The sequence below is a fragment of the Opisthocomus hoazin genome, chromosome 8 (assembly GCF_030867145.1).
Source record: "Opisthocomus hoazin isolate bOpiHoa1 chromosome 8, bOpiHoa1.hap1, whole genome shotgun sequence".
NCBI lineage: Eukaryota > Metazoa > Chordata > Aves > Opisthocomiformes > Opisthocomidae > Opisthocomus > Opisthocomus hoazin.
In genome coordinates, this window is record NC_134421.1 from 16,984,950 (window position 1) to 17,004,148 (window position 19,199).

General features: G+C 43.2%; 1 protein-coding gene across 2 annotated transcripts in view; it reads right to left on the reverse strand.

Annotated features, from left to right (window-relative positions):
* Window positions 1-19,199, reverse strand: part of MRTFA (myocardin related transcription factor A) — a 76,245-nt gene that overhangs the window by 6,486 nt on the left and 50,560 nt on the right. For both annotated transcript variants that reach the window (XM_075429346.1, XM_009934970.2), the window contains exons 3-9: window positions 6,130-6,185; window positions 4,506-4,581; window positions 3,664-3,825; window positions 2,055-2,230; window positions 1,424-1,579; window positions 649-902; window positions 121-292 (exon numbers count right to left, since the gene is read on the reverse strand). In XM_075429346.1, the coding sequence (XP_075285461.1) occupies window positions 121-292; window positions 649-902; window positions 1,424-1,579; window positions 2,055-2,230; window positions 3,664-3,825; window positions 4,506-4,581; window positions 6,130-6,185 (1,052 nt within the window). The remainder of the gene's footprint in view (window positions 1-120; window positions 293-648; window positions 903-1,423; window positions 1,580-2,054; window positions 2,231-3,663; window positions 3,826-4,505; window positions 4,582-6,129; window positions 6,186-19,199) is intronic.

The window sequence follows — 19,199 nt, forward strand, 5'->3', positions numbered from 1 at the left end:
TTACCACCAACTCCTGTCAGTCGGCCTCAGCCCTGTTCTGGGGCAGCACCATCGTTCAGTACTGCCCTCTCCACTGACAATGGCAAAAAAAAGGGCTGTGCAGCTTCACAGGACATCTACCTTCATCTCATCCAGGTTGGCAGGGAGAGGGCCAGGCTTGCCCACTGCAGCATTACTGTTTTGTCGCATCAGCCCACTGGAACCCAAGGATGCTGAAGATGCGCTGCTGACTGTGGCAGAGAGATTGCGCGCAGCAGGGGCACTGGCACCACTCTGCTGCTCTCCTGGAGGCCTGCAGGGAAAGAAAAAACATAGGCACCAAACCCAAGCTAGAAAGGCACCGGAGGCCCTCAGTGTCAACAACCATTTACGTTCAGAAACATCTGGGTCACTAGTGCAACCCTAGACATTAAAGCACACCAATGCTTTTGGCTATGTCCATGCCCCTTCCTCTGCCAACCGACTTCACTTCAGCTGCTTTTGTCTGATTCATCTGACACCGGCCCTTTTTGTGGCCCACTGTAAACTAACAAGATTGAGTGTGTTCCACCCAACCGCCACGCCTCACACCCAGAACACAGCGTCTCTGCTGACGGTACTGGGGAAGCAAGTGCGTCCTAAGACAGAGCTGCCATTGAGGACCCATACTTTGGTGGGGCTGGCAGGATGGTCTGATAGTTGTAGTGCTGCTGCTGCTGCTGGTTGAGGATCTGAAGCTGGAGAAAGAGCTGCTGCTGCTGCAGTATCTTGGCATAGGATGAATCCATGGGAGGAGCTCCCTTGTCCTGCTTTTGGTCCGGTGGGATATACTGATGATATTTAAGCTTCTTGACTTTCGGCTTCAACTCCTTGGCTTTTTTACTGCGCTGAGACTTCTCACTAGCAGACTTGGGCTGGCTTTGCTATTTAGAAGAAAAGGAGAAAGCAAGTAAATTGGAAACACTGAAATAACAGAACACCCCATGTAAACCGGAACACACACTGCGATTTTAATTTCAAAATTCTCCAGATTTGACCTCAGGGTCTTTCCAAGCTTCTCTAACTCAGGCAACAATACAGTCACAGCACCCACAGCAGCTTACACAGCACCATAACACAGGTCACAGAACGGCAGCCATTCATCTTTCCCAGGACACCAGACCACTGGCTCATCCAGTGCAGACTCACTGACTCTAATTATGGATAACGCTGACTGTCTCAAAACATTTTGCATTCACGACCCATTTTACAGAAGGTGAGTATATCATGGAACAGAAAAACCTATTAAATACTTTACAACTAGTGTCACAGGAAGACACTATTGACAAGCAAGCTTTCCTTCCTTTGCATCTATTAACAATGTTTCCAACTCCAAACCTTCTTCAGAGTAACCATCTTATCTTCCTTCAGACTACAACAATGAAGAAATCAGCCAAAATAGTACCTTAATGAGCGTTGGTGGGGGCTTGGCAGCAGTAAGAGCCGCTCCATTGGTAAGACTGGGGGGCAGAAGAGGTGGAGGTGGCAGAGGCGGGGGTGGCTGTTCAGGTAGGAAAATTGTTTCACTGGAGTCTGCGCTAATCTGCAATTGGGATGTACCCTGCAGGGACAGAAAAAGGCATAAGGAATACACATAGGAGGAAGGAAACAGTTTAAGAAAGTGCAGGAGGTGTCCACTTACAGGGAAGCAGCACAGGTTTCAAGTCATTAATTAGATTCCTTTAACCCACTGTGTCCCTGAGAAGCAGCACAACTTCTTAGGGCAGAAAAGGAATCAAAATCCCATAACTGTATCTCCCAGCTTTGCCTGCCAGAATCAGCAGCACACACAGAATCAGCAGCACATAGGCTGTGTCACCAAGTAACGACTGCCCCCTTCCCCACATGGCACCACTACAGGAGCTTCTGAATAACCAGAGGACTCCACTAATACCATACAGAGCTACAACCCCTTGTGAAATCTCACAGACGATACCTTTAAAGGATCCCTCGGTCTCACTTTTTAGGATACTCTGCCACAAATCAGCAGTAGCTGTGAAGCTTCGAGGCACTGCAGGAGGCCACTGCATTCTCACCTGAGCTAGTGATGCGCCAGTGTTGCTGGGGAGAGGCTCACAAATCCGGGAATCCATCGGTGATGGGACAGACCCCTGGGACTCATGGCTGGCCGGCTGTTCTGGGGAGAGGGCATCGCTGCTGTCCTCATCGAAGGAGGAATTGTCTGCAACCTTTGGGTAGTTCACCTGTCCAACTTGAAACACAAACACCAACTGTGGTCTTCAAAGTGGAATAAGAATTTCACTTGACACTGGATGTTTCACAGAGACAATGAAGGCATGGGTCTGAATCGTGCTTAAAGCACCAACTAAAAATGAGAGAACAAAGCCCAAACTGGATCCATTTTAAGTGTTTACATTCATCTCTGCTATCAATAGAATAAAATGATGCAGACCAGGGTGAACCATCTCCCTCGCTTCTCAGCCAAACAAGATCAGGAAGTATAACAAGCTACTTAATTCTGTCCAAACCTAGATCTGTGGCATGGCTTATTTGATGATCTTTGGCACCAAAGAAGAAGCAGGTCAGACAGTGTAAGGTTGAGTCATGGTTCCTTGGGTGTTCATCCTGTGTGGTGGAAGGTACAATCTCTCTTCAAGACAGAATCCCAAACTGTCCTCTAGTCTTACAAGCAACAAGGGCTATGGATAAAGTCATGGCCCTGACTGCTATTAGCATTTCTATCTATCTACAAGTCCAGCAGATAAATTCACATGAGTGTACATTTGTAATGTACTAATGTTTTTTAGATGACATTATCTCAAATTAATCATGGTAAACAGGAAAAGACCATCATTTGCACCTAATGTAAAAGCAACAGAAATCCAGAGAGATGTACTTTGCTCAGTCTGAAGGAAGCCACATCTCTAATGGTTCAGTTCACACGTTCACTTTCTCTTCCTCAACCACTTCTTGTGCAACAGTGAAGGTAGGCTCTCCGACAACACTGTCCTTTTCCTTTTTCATGAAAAGTATTCCGTCTTGCTCACAGTTGTGTCCCATTTGTCTTTAAAGTAGCTGTGCGTGTTTGAGGGGATGAATAACCACAGACGGACACAGACTGCTCGGTCTGGGGAGACGGGCAAGAGCACTGCTGAGGCAGTGGGAAGGCTATTCCTCAGCATTCCTTTCAGCCCTTGGAATGGCACTGGCATGATTACATCTGTTCTGGTTTATTTTTAAAGGGCTTGAATCCTCTGAAGTTTTTAAGTTCACAGACAGCTTTTGTTTCATCACACCTGTTTACATTCTGTCTCCTCTCCCTGATCTGAGTAAGTCAGTGGGTTCTCCCTGACCAAGGTTGCTGACACGTTATACTGAGAGAGAGAGATTTTTTTAAGGAGAGAATCTGGGGAATGCCCTCTTCAACAGCTTTCAAAGCACGCAACTGCTTTCACGTTATTCGGGGATGTCCATACTCCCTATAATTTAATGTCTCTGTAGCACTATCCAGGTTAGAGGGAGTTCTGCTTTTCAGAACCCTTGGGGCTGAAAGGCTGTGATTCTGAGACAGCAAAAGAAGACCAACCATGGGATTGCACTTCCTTAGGCAGGCAGGTGAATTGGGAGGAAATCACAGCCACCTGTGGGAAATGCCCTCAACACAGATTCTCCCTTTGGCCTTACCTATAATGGCTTCCTTCAGGCTCGATTCCACAGGCAAGATATTCTTCTCCACCAGCTCCATGGGACCTGGCCTCTGCGCTATCTTCTCATTGAGGTCATCTGCCAGTCTGGCTCTCTTTAGCTTCAGCTGCTTAGCCTGTAAGGAGGGTTCAGCTGAGGTCTCTGTTCAGAGGAAAGCAAATAAAATGGCATCGAATGAGCAATGGTCAGCCTATGCAGTTCAGCAGTATTTTACTTCTATTCAGAAAGGTAACTGTAGATAACAGTAGACAACTGTACAGAAAAATAGTTGCACATAACAATAGATAACTATGCACTATAAAGATATTATAGATATTATGTAAATTTAAGTTATAAAGATAACAACAGTAGCCCTTGTGACTCTACAACAGGACAAATTCACAAGCTCTCAAACTGATGCCACCCAATTCTCGTTCATCTTTTCACTTTCAGTTGTGTCCAAAGATGTGGTACTTGGCAACAACATAGCACTCCCTCTCTGAAACTGAGGTGCTTACTAATTAGGTCAAATCTGCCTCACTCCCTCTCGGATATTTTACAGTGTCTTCCCTGAGCAGAAAAGCAATCCAAAATAATTCCATTTCATTGTTGCTCAGCTACACAAAACCGCACAATTTTGAGTTCACATAACAGATTCTTCTGAGAATCTCCATGCAAGCGAGTTGAATCCCCACCTAGAAATCACGCAACAGGCATGATGTTCTGCCCGCTCCCAACTGAAAGACAGACTTGGGTGAGTCAGAGGCAAAACAGAAAGCCGTTAAGTAAGTAGTTACGATAAAGTTTATTGTTGATGTGTTCCTGTTTGGCGTGTGCCATACCTTCCAGAATGTGCATCCTAACCAGCTCTGATCTCTCTGGCCGGGAGCGGATTTTCCGTTTCAGATAGTCCTCTGTCTGCAGCAAAAACAGACAAGTAAGAACCAATTTCAGTTGATCAGACACAGGAGTGAAGTAACCTTGGACAGCACAAACAAGAGAAACAACAATCTTTAGTTGTTACTGACATCTAAATAAACACAGAACAGAGAACAGGCATATCTTCTGTTCCAGAGCACCTAGAGAATGAGCTTATTCTAACGATGACCTTCTACTGTACATCAGCTGAGTATAGAGAGTCCACTGCTGCCCCGCAGAAGAGAAACTGGAAAGGACTTCCTCAAGAGCTGAAGCCCTCTTTTCCCCTTCTATGCAACACCACTAAGTGTTAAAGATAGATGCACTGGTTCCACTGTTCACAGCAAATACTTTCATATACTGTGGGCATTTGGGGCTGATTTGTGGTTTGGGCATACGCTTTTATTTGTTTAAAGATATGTTATTTGTTAAGCTGAAGACCCCATGCAGTCCCTTGGCAGACAGAATCTAAACGCTGTGACAAGACCTATTTAATTTCCAGAACTGCTTTTAGCTCTGTCTTCGGAGAATGCACTACAGAGCAATGTGCAGCAATGACCCTGTGCAGGCTGAGCACATTACCCCTTACATAGCCCAGCAATGGGAATCTGGCAGCAGTGGGTAACAGACTGGTAAGTACTGGCCATCAGAGAAAATAAATATTAAAGTTAATCAGAAAACTGCACCATACTTGCTCAATTGCCCACACCAAAATATCAACTTAGTAAGAAGGTTTTAGGATAAAAGAGAAGGAAGCAGCAAAAGCCTTTGGGACACTGGTCATAACGCAGAGTCTACTGTTCCAATCCTTCCACAGTTTAAAGTGCTAACACTCCCTTACAGGTTTTAATCACAGCTGTTATTTTTTCACTTATGTTGCTTTCGTTTTTAACACAGAACTTCACCCAGCAGTCATAACAGGTTTTATTCCCCTGTAGGCTAGTGAGAAAAAAAAAACTATCCCCAGAGGCCTTCTGAGGAACAGAAATCATCACGAAACCCCCCAGTTAGCAAAGGTGCCGCATGAAGTCTGACGTCTGGCTTCCTCTTTCTATAGAGCCAGAAGTCAGTCTGATTTCAGTATTAAAAGATTTTGGGGGGGATCCTCTCTGTTAAATTTTCTGTTTCTAATGTCCTATTACAAAGAAGCGCACGTGCAGGTAACAGAGAAACAATACACTTTCCTCCAAGGTGGAACTGAGCTCCACGTGATAGGACCATTTAAGGGCAAAACAGACACCATAAAAACGTAAAGTATACGGACACTGGGGAAGAAGAATATCAGTAACTTCCAGAAAGAAGACTCCAGGGGAAATCCAGGCACCACAGTCAATGGTTTTTAGGCACAACTAGTTCACTGAGGATTAACCACTACCACATACAAGCTAAAGAACACCTCATCCAATACGTCTCTGACTACATAGCACTGTATTACATCCAGAACGTGAACAATTCCCTTCTGCATCTCATTAACAGCTACAGAATGCCCAAAAGGTAAGACACTACTCCTGACTTCCTCAAAACATTAAAGACAATATTGCATCTTACCCTGGCCCGCTCCAAACTCCTTCTTTGTTCGTGAAATGCAGCTGGACTTTTCAGAGCTGTTGAGAGGAAAACATTTAGAGAATGAATTAGAATGATGGAAGTTCTCTCATTGCACGTCCCTTCAGGCCAACCAAGTTAACAAATACACCGAAGCAACTGCCTCCTGCATCTTGCAACACATCGGACCAGATCTCCAGCTGGTGTAAACTGATGTGAATTGGCATACTCCATTTGACAGCACAGGAGCTACATGAACTGACCTGGACTTATTGTGGGCCGCTGAAGAGACCAGTACGGGTACACTTGTGGTCGAACTAACCACTATTCACAAAGCTGGGTCCAGGAACACAAGTCCAAAACAGCCCCCCAGTGAATGCCTTCTACAAGCTTCAACATTGAGTAAGATATGCAGGACCCTTAAGTAAGGGAATGGCACTGAAACATTGAAGAGATACATGAAATGGTTGGAAGGATGGGGGAGGATCCTAATGAACTGTAAATCCTCTTTACTACCTTTTAATGTCAAAGAAAGCTGCAAGTCTTTCCTTAATCTGCACCTGTGTTTTGTGGACATGTAAGAGCTGGGTACAAATTCTGCAGGTCCACAGGCCATATATATTGCTCCGTGTAAGAGAAACTATCATGAGAACAGGAACACTTGGACAGGAAAGTACATCTGTCTGCTGACAGAAAACCAAGACTTCAGGAATTAACAGCAGTTCTCCATATAACAGACCTCCTCGCCCCCTTGGGCCCAGTATAAAACCAGAGCCAAAATGGATCATGTTTTAAGAAACTGATCCTCTGCTGTCCAGGACCGTACTAACCCAGGAGGAATCTCTCACTCTGCCTGGCTCCTGGAGCACACAAAGCTCACGTCCCACAGTAAAACTGGAGCAAGAGGGTGGCAACGCTAAGTGTCACTAGCTCCTCACCGTTTTCCCAAAGCCACAAGTAGCTTGGTTTTTAAAACAATCACATTGTGAACAGCCAAGTTAAAAAACTTCAGCTGTAAGGATAAGTTGCAAGTTTTTTGAAGACAGAAATCTAAACTTGTACAGTTAGTAACTCCAAAGTATTTCATTTAGGTCCTATGAAATATAGTCTACTCATATTATTTTCCACTTAAGACCAATGATTAAATATTTCTCAATTGTAACTTCATAATGAAATCTCAGAAGACCACTAAAAAAGAAAAGCCCTTGTATAAATGCAATGTAAGAAACTAATGCACATGTAGACTTCTAAACCATTTCCTACAGAACAAAATGTAATAGCCACAGACAGACACACATTCTGCAAAATATAGACAGGAGTCCCTCTAGGTTGAAATGAATGGGGTAAAAAGTAGGATTTAGTCCATATGCCAGGAATTTTGAACACAGCAGGGCATCATAGATGGGATTCAGACTACAGAAGGGAATGAAGAATAATTTGTAGACTAAATTAACAATAATTGAAAACTAACTATAGCAAGTGAGTATACACACCCCTACAATGACGGGGCAAACAGTTCCTGTGCAGATTAAATATAGCTTCATACAATCTGGCTACGGAGAGAAATCACCACAGAAAGTTATGCAAGCTGTGAAATGGGAGTGCACTGATTGCACTTTGGGATAAAATAAAGTACGGCCAGAGATATGGTTTTGTGATAACTGCAAAAATAACACAAAAAACTTCACCGGCTAGCTGAGACATCAACTCCTGGGCAGTCTGACCATAACACTTCGATGAAGAGCAAGCAACAAATAATATTGGGAAATATTCTTTCCAAGCCACATGAACTGCTTCTGAATATGGACGCACTTGAACTTAAACACGCATGTGTTTTATTGTATGCATATCACAGAAAAGTGAAATGAAAGTTCAGATACACTTGGGCAAAGATACCATGCAATATATAAATCTGTATAAAAATCTACCCTGGAGACGAGCAAAGCAGGCCTCATCTTGAGTCTTTAAAAGCTCTCTACCACCGGAATGTGCAGGCATGGCCGTAATTCTTTACTCTCCTCTGCCCGCCTTCCTCTGCTGTCAGTAAGAGGCAGCACATGAACTTTAAGTGACATTTCTCTGACCATAGCAAATAGCCAGGAAAGTCAAGTGCAGGAGTTCAGCTCATGTCACAGGTAGTCCAGGAAAATTCTTGCATACAGAAGAACAAAGCAAGAAGAAAAGAATCCCTGAGGAAAAAAAAAAAAAAAAAAAAGAGTAAAACCCTCCCCAAAACACTTACACATTAAATAGTAAGTAAAGCAAAACTGCTATGGGAAGAATCTTGTAAAGAACAATTTCAGTCTCTCATGACCAGTCCTCTGGAAACAAGCACTGGGTTGTAGCACTCTGGGCTGGCAACATGACAGAGGACTTCATATTCGACCTCTGAAAATGTCAAGAGGGCACAAATCCCTCACTGCTTCCCTCAGCAATCTAGGATGGGGCTGACATGTCAGAAGAGGGTGCCCATTGTAAAACCTTGCTCCATTTGAAGCTAACTAAGCCTTGCACATTTTTCTGGCTTTGCAATGACTACACAATTCAGAGGTGTGGAGCAACTCTGTTAACTTTACTATAGCAAACGGGGTGGGGAGGGGGGAATATCCTGTGAAGAACTCTGAAGCAGTAAAGCTCTGGGTAAGCTCTGCCCACAATGCAGATATGCCCCTTCTCCGGCTCCTACCACTGCCCTTCCCAGACACTTGGCACTGACCCCTGCAAAACTATTCTTGCCTCCTGTATCCTTCTGGTTTGCTCACCTGAGTGCTGCTTCATCCGTTCCACTCTAAAATTACCCATATTGACAAAGCTCTACTGTTCTCGGCCGTATCAGCTATTCTGGCTCATTCTGATGGTGTACGCAACTGAGCGGCTTATCTGGTGGAGCAGAAGCAGTGGTAACCAGGTGGGCATAGGGCAGCAATTCTAGCACTGACACAGGATTCTTACCCGCAGCCCTTGGCACCTGAAGCAGCAGATACAACCACAGAAAACAGAGATGAAGAAACTCCAGTTACCTAATGCTTTCTGGCTGCTCAGGCTGGATGAAACAGACTAAACTATTCCTTACAGTAGTTCGTCTAACCTGTTCTTGAAGACCTCTCATGAAAAAATGCAATGTTATTGCCGAGAAATTATCCCAGTGCATAGATGTCCTTACTATTGAAAAATGTTTCTGAATGTCAAACTTACATTTCCCTTCCAAAAATTTATACGTTTTTACTCTTTACCTTACCTGCATACAGCGAACAAATTATTATCTTCCTCTTTGCACCTACCCCTATATATTTGAAAACTTTGGGTTTGCTATAGTCTTCTCTGATATAAAATGACCAAAGCCAGTTGTTTCAAACTTCCCTTATAGATAACATTTTCCAGACCTTTGCTTGTTTAGTCTCTTTTGGCATTCTTCCATCTCATCTGCATTCTTCTTGAAGTATAGTGTCCAAAATTGGGTACATAGTCTAGCCTAGGCTTTATCAGCTTTTATAGAGCTAAATAATTATTAAATAACACTTCTCAGCCAGTCTGCCTTTTTTGTGTACATAAAATGCATAACATGTTCACTTTGTGCTTGGCTCACAAACCATGAAAGGTCTCCAATCCTCTTCTGCAGAGCTTCTGTCTAGGCAGCCATTCTCCACCCTCAATTTGTGCCACCAACTAGACACACCAAAATGTAGAAACTCTGCATTTTCCCTTGGTTCTGTCCCATACTTCTCAGCTTCTCCAAACAATGTGAGTCTCAATCCTGTCCTCCTCCCAGCCTACTAACCTGCAAGCTCAATAAATATGCATACTGCTTACATCAAATTACTGAAAATACTGAATAGTATCAGACACTGACCTTCTCCCACCCAAAAGCCCAGCTCAACACATCCTCCTAGTCTGAGACCAAGCCTTTATAACAATAGTCTTCTCTCAGCAGTTGCAGCTTCGAGCTGTCCCAGCTTGCTTACAAAAATGTCAGGTGAGCCTGTGTCAGGCAAAAAGGCATTTAACATCCTAGCTCGCTGGAAGGCAGTTCAACAAATATTTAGTCTGGTGGTAAGTCCAGCTTAAGTAATCACAGAATTACAGAATGGTAATGACTTCTTTTTCCCACTCCCACGTCCCATACATTTCTGCCTTGCCATTGCTCCAATTGACTTGCACCACACAGGGAGCTGTACTAAGGAATTTGTCAGCACAAAGTAACACCAGCACCTCCCCACGGCACTTGCCCTCCCCAACAAGAGGTACTAGTTAGCATGGCTCGAATCCTTGATCTAGCTAACTGCATGGCCAGCTTTGCTAGCTTTACCAGCAAAGCTTTGGGTGAGCCCCTGACAAGAATAGAGTGCTGCCAGAGAAAAAAAAAAACTTGCCAAACTACAACAACAGTATCAGCTGTTGAGAGTTTTTGTTTCCCACCGTATGCAAAAAAAAAAAAAAAAAAAAAAATCAATTTAATTTCTCTTCTACTGAGATATCTGAGAATGCAGAAGTAACACCTGCAATGCCCACTTTCAGTTAGGTATACATTTTGTCTGCCTTTCTGATTTTATTTCTACATGATATGTGTGTGGTATTTTCATCATGAATAAATTGCCGTTACACTTTCTGCCCTCGTTCCTGTACCTAGGCCTGGGACAAAGCATGTTAGCCCTCAGTTATGCTGACAAAACTGTTTGTGGGCTCAGAACACAGTTGTTTTGAAAGAGTTATTTTAACCTGGACTGGTATGCTGGTTTACAGCACGGCTCCACAAATAATCGTGTCAGCAAAACTAAGCAAAACCTGCCCTGCCAGACAAAGTCAGAAACGAGAGGCTGGGTTTAAGGCCAGTGCTGCAGCAGGAGCCCCCATGCTGCTGAATCACGGCCCCCGTTGTCTTCAGACTGCCCCATCCACCTTAGCAAAACAGCCCGATGTTACAAATGGCCAAACAAGCACTACAAATGGCTTAGTGATAGATGCGACAACAGCATCCCCAACAGGGTTTGGGACAGCACAGTCCAGCAGGTGCCCTTCACTGAACTGTACGTACTTCTGTCCCACTCAACCAACCACCTGGCAATTTGCAACATCTGCTCTTAGGAGGATGAGCTTTACCCTTCCCCTTTAGATGACTGACAGCAGGATGTGATTTTCCCACCACAGATGGGCTGGGTAGCAAGGATCTCATGAAATTCCTAGGTTTTTTAGACTCTCTGCTACTTGCTGTGGAGCATTTTGATGCTTCATCACCAGAATTCCTGAAGCATTAGTATCTTTGTAGTGACACCCTTAGCTACCATGAGAAATCTTCCTGGAGATCAATGACGCAACTCTTCTGTGCCTCCACCCTGCTTCAAAAACGTTTGCTGCTATACATTGTACCTACTGTCCTTCCACCTGACCCCCCAAAGCTAAGCAGCAGCACACAGGACCATCTACAATGACGTACGCCTTTCCATACAAAGCACAGAGATGGAAGCTGCTAATCTTTGCTTCAAAGAAATGTATTAGTTCCTATAAAACAGGGTCCAAAACTGCAATGCATGAGTTCAGTGTTCCCTCAGTCCAAGCCACATTTTGAACATGACAACGTGTGAATGAAGGGAGATACTGCTCCAAAGCATCAAACCAGTGCTGCTATAAACAGACCGAATCAAAGCCCATGAATCAAACCAAATCTCCAATGTAACAGTAGAGGCAAAAAGCCGGGCAAAATGGTTCAAACATTTCTGTTCAGGGTTTATCCTGCAGTGTAAAAGATCAAATTCTAGCCTTGAAAAGCTTTCAAGGATAGTCATAGGCAGATCTTCAAGTTCCTGTTACCTAGTGTGAGAAATAAGTGGAATCAGAACCAAATTCAGTCACTCTGTGAACAAAACATAGCAGAGGAAGGTGACTGACCCAACTGCTGAGAACAAGAGGTCAAAATATCTGTACACCCTGCATTTGCAGCAGACAGAAGACATCAAGGTTTGCAAGGAACCAAATAAAGGGAAGAAAGAAAGGCCAAAAGGTCTTCACAGGCGCTCACAGCCCAAGGAGAGGCTGTAAAACCTTCTGCAACTGGTAAGATCACTACTGGAGGCTATCAGATGTGTATGTGACAGGGGAGAGACAGCACACGAGCTTTCCTTTGCCACGGTATCTAGCTCATCGCAGACAACAAGGTGATATTTGAACTGCAAATCAGCTGGTCAGACAACATGCAACATTTGTAGAAAGGCTACTCAACCAAGTATTTGCTGTTCAGTTAGATCAGCTCCTGAAGATAAAATTTTCCTTTGCTATGACAAAGAGAAATCCATGTCATGTCCAAACCCAACCTCAGACATGCTGACTTAATTCGGAAAGGCAGAAGGCCTTCTGCTGCATCTATTCACCTCCGCTCTCAACCAAATTCTAGTTTCTCTCTCTTGTTTACTACGCTTTCGTAAAAAGATGAGATAAAGTGCTGCAAATAGGCTTGATGACTTCCTCTGTTGGTTCAGGGTGGGGCTCCCATCCCATAGCATTTGGTAAGAGGCACAAAATTTGAACCACAGACCAAGGCAGTTGGCACTATCTTCCTCCCGTCATCTTCACCCCACTTCCAAAAACCCTTTCTCATACCATGGAAGAAAAAAGTATTCAAAAACTGGGTCACACGCACAGAAGGAGCTGTCATCTTGCTACTAGGACAGTATCAAAGAGCAGTATGCTATAGAAATACGAACAGGGGGTGGGGAATACACAGGTGATAAAAAAGAGATCTCCATCAGCACCCTTTTCTCCTTACACAGCTTCAGGGAATTTTACATCCCGTACACAGACCTGATCATACTTCAGAATTCTTGCTGATTTCATACCCCCTAGCACTGGCAGCAGCCCTTGGATTAAGGCTAAGATCTGAGTATTAAGTTTAGGATAAGAAAAGAAGCCGCAACTGGTAAATTGTGATTATTCAAACCCCAAAATATACAAAATTAGAAAAATCAAGATTAAGATTGACCTAAACAAACCAATCCAAATATTTTATGAAGGTGAGAAACACACCTCTGGCAGCCAAACAAATGCAGCTTTGCCCTTCAGTGACACCTTTCAAGGACAATGTCATTGTTATTAAAGAATTACATGAGTTTCTAGTCTCAAACTGAAGAAAGGCTGGAGAAAGACAGCAGCCAGTAAGAAAGGCTGGCACAGAAGACAGCAGCCAAATAAAAGCCATGTTAGCTAGATTGTTTGGTGAGTCTCCGGCTGTTGTGGAAGCCAGAGCTGCTTATAAATATCTTAAGGGTGGGTGTTAAGAGGATGGGGCCAGACTCTTTTCAGTGGTGCCCAGCAACAAGACAAGGGGCAACGGGCACAAATTGAAGCACAGGAAGTTCTAGCTGAACATGAGGAAGAACTTCTTCCCTCTGAGGGTGACGGAGCACTAGAACAGGCTGCCCAGAGAGGTTGTGGAGTCTCCTTCTCTGGAGATATTCAAGGCCCGCCTGGACGCGGTCCTATGCAGCCTGCTCTGGGTGGGTGACCCTGCTTCGGCAGGGGGGTTGGACCAGATGATCCACAGAGGACCCTTCCAACCCCTAACATTCTGTGATTCTGTGAAGCAGCCCTGCCTCCCTGACACCCTGCCACACAAAGCCACCTCTTCCGCATCAACACTCATCAGCCTGCACAGCATACTGGCTCATGGAGCTGTTGCTCCTCAGAAAAGCCACCTTCCAGCTCCCTGAACTGGGATTGCCCTGGTTGCATGAGCACCCAGACTGAGGTGCCCTGCCTCACCTCAAGCTCAGCTCAGCGTGGAGCCACACACCGAGCTGCTTCCAACGCCTGAACCAAGCACCTCTGCAGAGCCCCCATCCACAACTCAGCAAAACTGTCAGTAACTTCATTACAGCGGTATCTCCTTTACAGCACAGCTGAAGTGTAAGATTTTTATTAGTTTTAACTGTGTGAAAAGCCGGAAGTGTAGGTTTGTCACAGTAAAGATGCAAAATTATTGACAGAATGGCCTAAATTTTTCAAGGCCCAACACTGAGTTAATTTAAACCCTAACCGATATGTGCATTTTCTCAGAAAGTTCACCCTCTTTAGGAGCAGAATGGAAACTGTCACCCATGGTAACACTTATCAGATGTATGGGTGACGATGGCTACAGCTTTGTGTCAAAGAACATCTACAGCAAATACAGATAACGTATAAACTGCTCAATTCATCCCTTTTAACTCTTGGCATTCAAAAAACATTACCTGAATCCTGAACTGAAGAATAAAAAAGGTAAAAGAAAGCTTCATTACGATTAGGATTACGCCACCTTCAAACGGAAGAGGAAAAGGGAGATACTACCAGGAACCCTTTGATCCATGCATTCGTAGGCTAGACTTCATGCCTGCTTCTTGGACAGATAATCGCCCCTTTGCAAACTCTTCTGACAACTTTACAGAGCACCCAGACTGGGGGAAGTGTGAGGCCATGAGAAGAAAAAGGAGACACCATTCCCAGCCAACCACTAAGAACGAACCCAAGACAACTGTGGGAATATAAAGGGAAAAAAGCTGTACTACATACCAGATTTTACTCCCCTGAATTCTTATGTTTCTCCTGCAACCAGCAGGGTTAAATCTTTCATCATTGCAGGGATCCAGGACTAAACACAGCCTGACAAACTCCTGAGCACGGCCTTTTCTTTCTGCAGCTTCAGAAAGGGCAACAGCACTAACACAATGAACTGTCCTACTCTGACCATATCTTATTAATCACAGATGATACAAACACATGGAAAACAAGCAGTTATCTAAAAAAATAAACAAACCAGGTGCAGTTATTAGGCCCCTGACAATGAGGCTCTCAGCATAAATGTACGGACTCCTTCTCCATACAAAGCCTCAAGGCCTTAAAATTATGCTTCAAGAGAAGAGATCAAAGTCAAAGAACCAGCACATAATTCCTGGGGGACAAGTTACAGGTAGATGATCAAATTAAAACAAAACCAGGTACTGATCTCTGTGCTACGTGCCACAAACAGAAAAACAGCTGCAAGTGTCCTCTACAGCTTTTGTTCGTTTTATGATACCTGCTTAGTGTTCCAGCCTTAATCTCAGAGCATGACATCGAGTGTATCAAAAGTGTCGCTGCAGCCTCTGTATTTGAGGCCCCATTCTGTACACAATGAACCAGGATATAGCAAGGTTTCAGAGGTTAAACTGAGTAATAAAAAAAAAAAAAGTTGTTATTTTTAGATCTTAAAGACTTTATACGTTTGGACATTTTATTAAACAAGTCTGGGAGTAACGATATTTACAATCCATACTGCTTATGCTACATGAAATTACAGTTTCAGCTTGGTTTGTGGAAAAAAGGTATGAAAATGAAGCAGTCACCAATGGGCAGAATAGCAGACAGTAGATGGCAGGGAAGTAAAAATTTGTATTTTTGTTTTGTTACTATAAATATATTCCAAAAACTACTGGGAACATCACTACAAAGAGCTGATATGCAACGCAGCGAGAGAATGACAGGCACACGTTACACCACAGAGACAGGTAGAGCAGGAAGAGCTCTTTTGGGGTATTAAAGCAAGCGGTTTATCTGCAATTCAAATATAACACATAGCAATCTTGAAATGTCGACTGCGTAGCCACACTGCAACACTTCCGAATTAGTAAAAGTCCACATAGGCATAGCAGTTCATCTTCTATCCTAGCCTTTACATAGAAGATAAAATATTGTTGAGACGTTAAGAATCACACCTGAAGTCATCAGCATAACTGCAGAACAATTCCTGCCACAAAAAATACTGCAGATGTAGGTAACTCTATGCTCCAACAGTTTCCTGCCTCTCCTGTCTTTAACATACATCAAAAGATGCTCCTATTTCACAATTAACAGTTAACCAATTAAAAAAGTTAACTTTTTGTTTTCTTTTGTGTTTGACAACACTGAATATGTTCTACTGTAGCTATTGTTTGTAACAGGAATCAGGAGTTGACTATATTCTCAAAGGACAGCTCTCCTTCCAGTAGCGCCCCATATACTGTATTAACACGTTTCAGGTTTAAAACTGGCAGCTGAACAAGAAAATATGATTGTCAATAAAATATAAATAAGGAGCTATGCAATAAAGTTGGAAGCGCATAATTTTCATCAAATAAATTACTTTTTTAAAACTGAGAAGTGGTTAAGACTATCAGGTAAAAGCTAAAGCAGCAACATCATTTTTAGACGCTACACAAACATGAATGCGGATGTATGGCCAAATTTGGGGGTTGAGGTGTTAAAGTCTAGAGACGTGGTTTAACTTTAGAAACTCAGAGGTGGCAAGCATTTCGATTCCTGAAATCAGTACCTCAAAGATGCTTGTTTTCTTGTAGTCGTAGCTGTGCTGGATGCAGAAAACCAGTTATAAGCTTTGCCTAGATGATGATCAACACTTCTATGCCACAGCCTAATCTGTGTTCTTCATACTCAAATCACTAAGTGTCCCCAGTAAATGGCAATTCCTTTAGAATCAATTCTAAGCAATGTCTCACAGCCCCCCCCCCAAAGCAAATGTTGTATTTCAGTTTTATAACAAATATTAAATTTTCTCCATTAACCTTATGGCTACCAAAAAAATGCAGCTAGTGATACGAGAGGCCTAATGAGATTATAATCATTAGATTGCCTGCTGTATTACAGTCGTTCCTAATCGCGTGACATGTTGCAATTGAACTATGGCACACCTCTCTCATGTAGTGCAGAGATAAAACAAACTCTCGTCAGGAGAGTCTGAAACCCAGCAGCACAAGATTCACAAATCTTCTATTCCAAAAATAAGCTCAAGCAACTAAGAGGCTGCATGTCCAAGCAGAAAACTGCATTGGAGTGTTGGTAACGCAGACCTGTAGCATGAGAACACCTCAGCACCTGTAGGAACAGTCACATGAGAAAACCAGCACAAACGCCGTCCTGTTTGGATTCTACGTGCATTCGTGCCTTCTGCATATATTGCATCCTGGAATGCAAACATACAGTCACAGTAGTCGGATGAGGGCACAAAAACTGGCAAACATCCAGTAAACTGAAGAGAAAAAGAAGCTCCTGGAAACTCTCTGCCTGGACTGCAGCCACCCTCCTTCTAGTTTTCAGTCCAGGCGATGCCCTTTTCAAAGGCTGGCTGTGTCGTCTTTCAGACATTCACAAGGCAGTGCTACAGAGCAACACAAGGCACATTCCCAGAAAGGATCTTCTGTTTCACCTGCTTAGGTGAATCTGCTGGTCACAACCGCAGCTTTCCTGCAGGATTCTGCCACATGACAACCTTGTATGCTTGCCTATATTCTGTGTTTGCAGCCAGAAGCTGAAGATCATGATTGCAACGGATAAAACAACCGGCATGTGAAACTTCAAACCTTGCAAAACCGAAAAATCGCAAGGTATTTTGCAAACCAGAGTATTGCTACATTTATCAAATGTCTCTCCCCTAAAAATTTTTGCTGTTTTAGTTGAAAATACTTTCCACATGTCTTTCTCCTCAGATGCACATTCACTACTGTTTTAAACATTCTTTTCAAGGGTGGAAAACTCCCCCCAAAACCCTTACAATAGCTGTAACCTTAAAATTCGACACTGTAAAAACTGACAGTATCTGACTATTCTTCTACAGCATGACAGAGTTCAAAGAGTTGAGCACAGACGGCAGTTTTTGTTTAGTTTGCATTATGAGGACAAGAAGAAGAAAATCACCTCTGCACAGCTACAAAAAAAATGCAAATAGCAAAAAAACTTGTCTATTTGCACTACCAGAAAATAGGCCAAAACCTGAATAAATATGAAAACTCAGCTCTCCTTGTTTCTAGATACAGTCCTTCTAGTTCAAATCAAAGGTAAGTCAGATGCAGACGAAGATTTGCTTCCCACCTCTTTTCTATGGGCAACTGAGAATTTTAATCTTCAACTAATGAATCCCACTACTACTAAAAGATTATACAAAGTGATAACAGAAAAGCAAGAAGAATTAATGAAGCATAAACCCCAACTATTTTGAATCCTCTGTCACTGCTTATAAATGCTTTATTTCTTACTGAAATACACTAATCTTTCAGCAAAGCATAGCCCTTCTGTAGGTGGCTGGTAGGGTTATTCAAGCAAGATTAAGTGTACTTGGTAAAAAATGTTGAAACATTTGCCTTTCCTCTCTACCATATAAACAAAATTCCACACAGGAACAAAGCAAGCAATTCCCAGCTCTGTTCCGAACAAGCAAAGCAAGGGTAGTGTGACTCTCAATCTCACTTTCGTGTGACACAAACGCGTCCTCTCCCTCTCCTCAGGTTTACAGCGTCCAAAACCCTTCTGTTGATGGAAGCCTGAAACACAATTTCTCATTTAGGGCACCAAGCTGAATCTAAACACCATGTAAGACTTATACTGCAGTCAGGAGAACCAAAGGTGCCAAACTGAATTTGCACACTAGACAGCTTTTAATGTAAAACAAAATCTTTTACTTCTCCCACACTTGGTTCATGGATTTTTGCACGTCTGCTTGGCTACAGGATCCAGGAACTGATCTGTATTAAAGGCTAATCTAAATGAACATGAAGGGTAGCACAGTAAGACTCAATCTGCACAGAGAAAGAGCTGTTGCTGAGGAACTGACATTCATACTCTACGTGAAGGTGAAATGGGAGGTGTGGTTCCAGACGAGTTGTAGTCTAGTCCCATGGACTGAATGCATATTAGCCATAGGCAGAATATTTTTTAGTTTACTTTCATCCCAATTTAATTCAACTCTCAAATTTCATTTCATGGTGCAAAGCGAGGTACAGTAGGCAGGTGCAATCAGGGGCTTCACTTCCTGACACAAGCTATAATGCTAATGTAGATACAACCACAACTACCACAATTCTTTCAAGAGTGTTAAGGCTCTCCAGATGGAAAATAAAGGCTAGAAGCCAAGCAGCATTTCATACGGAGAGAGCACTCCAGCTCATTTCATTCAGCTCCAAACCATTCTCTGGATTACCACTTCTCTGTTTTTGTTAAATCATCACAAAGGGCTGTGTGGGGCTTGGTCCCTGACAAACGAACTCAAGAGGGAGACATGGGGTCCAGTATAGTCATGTTTA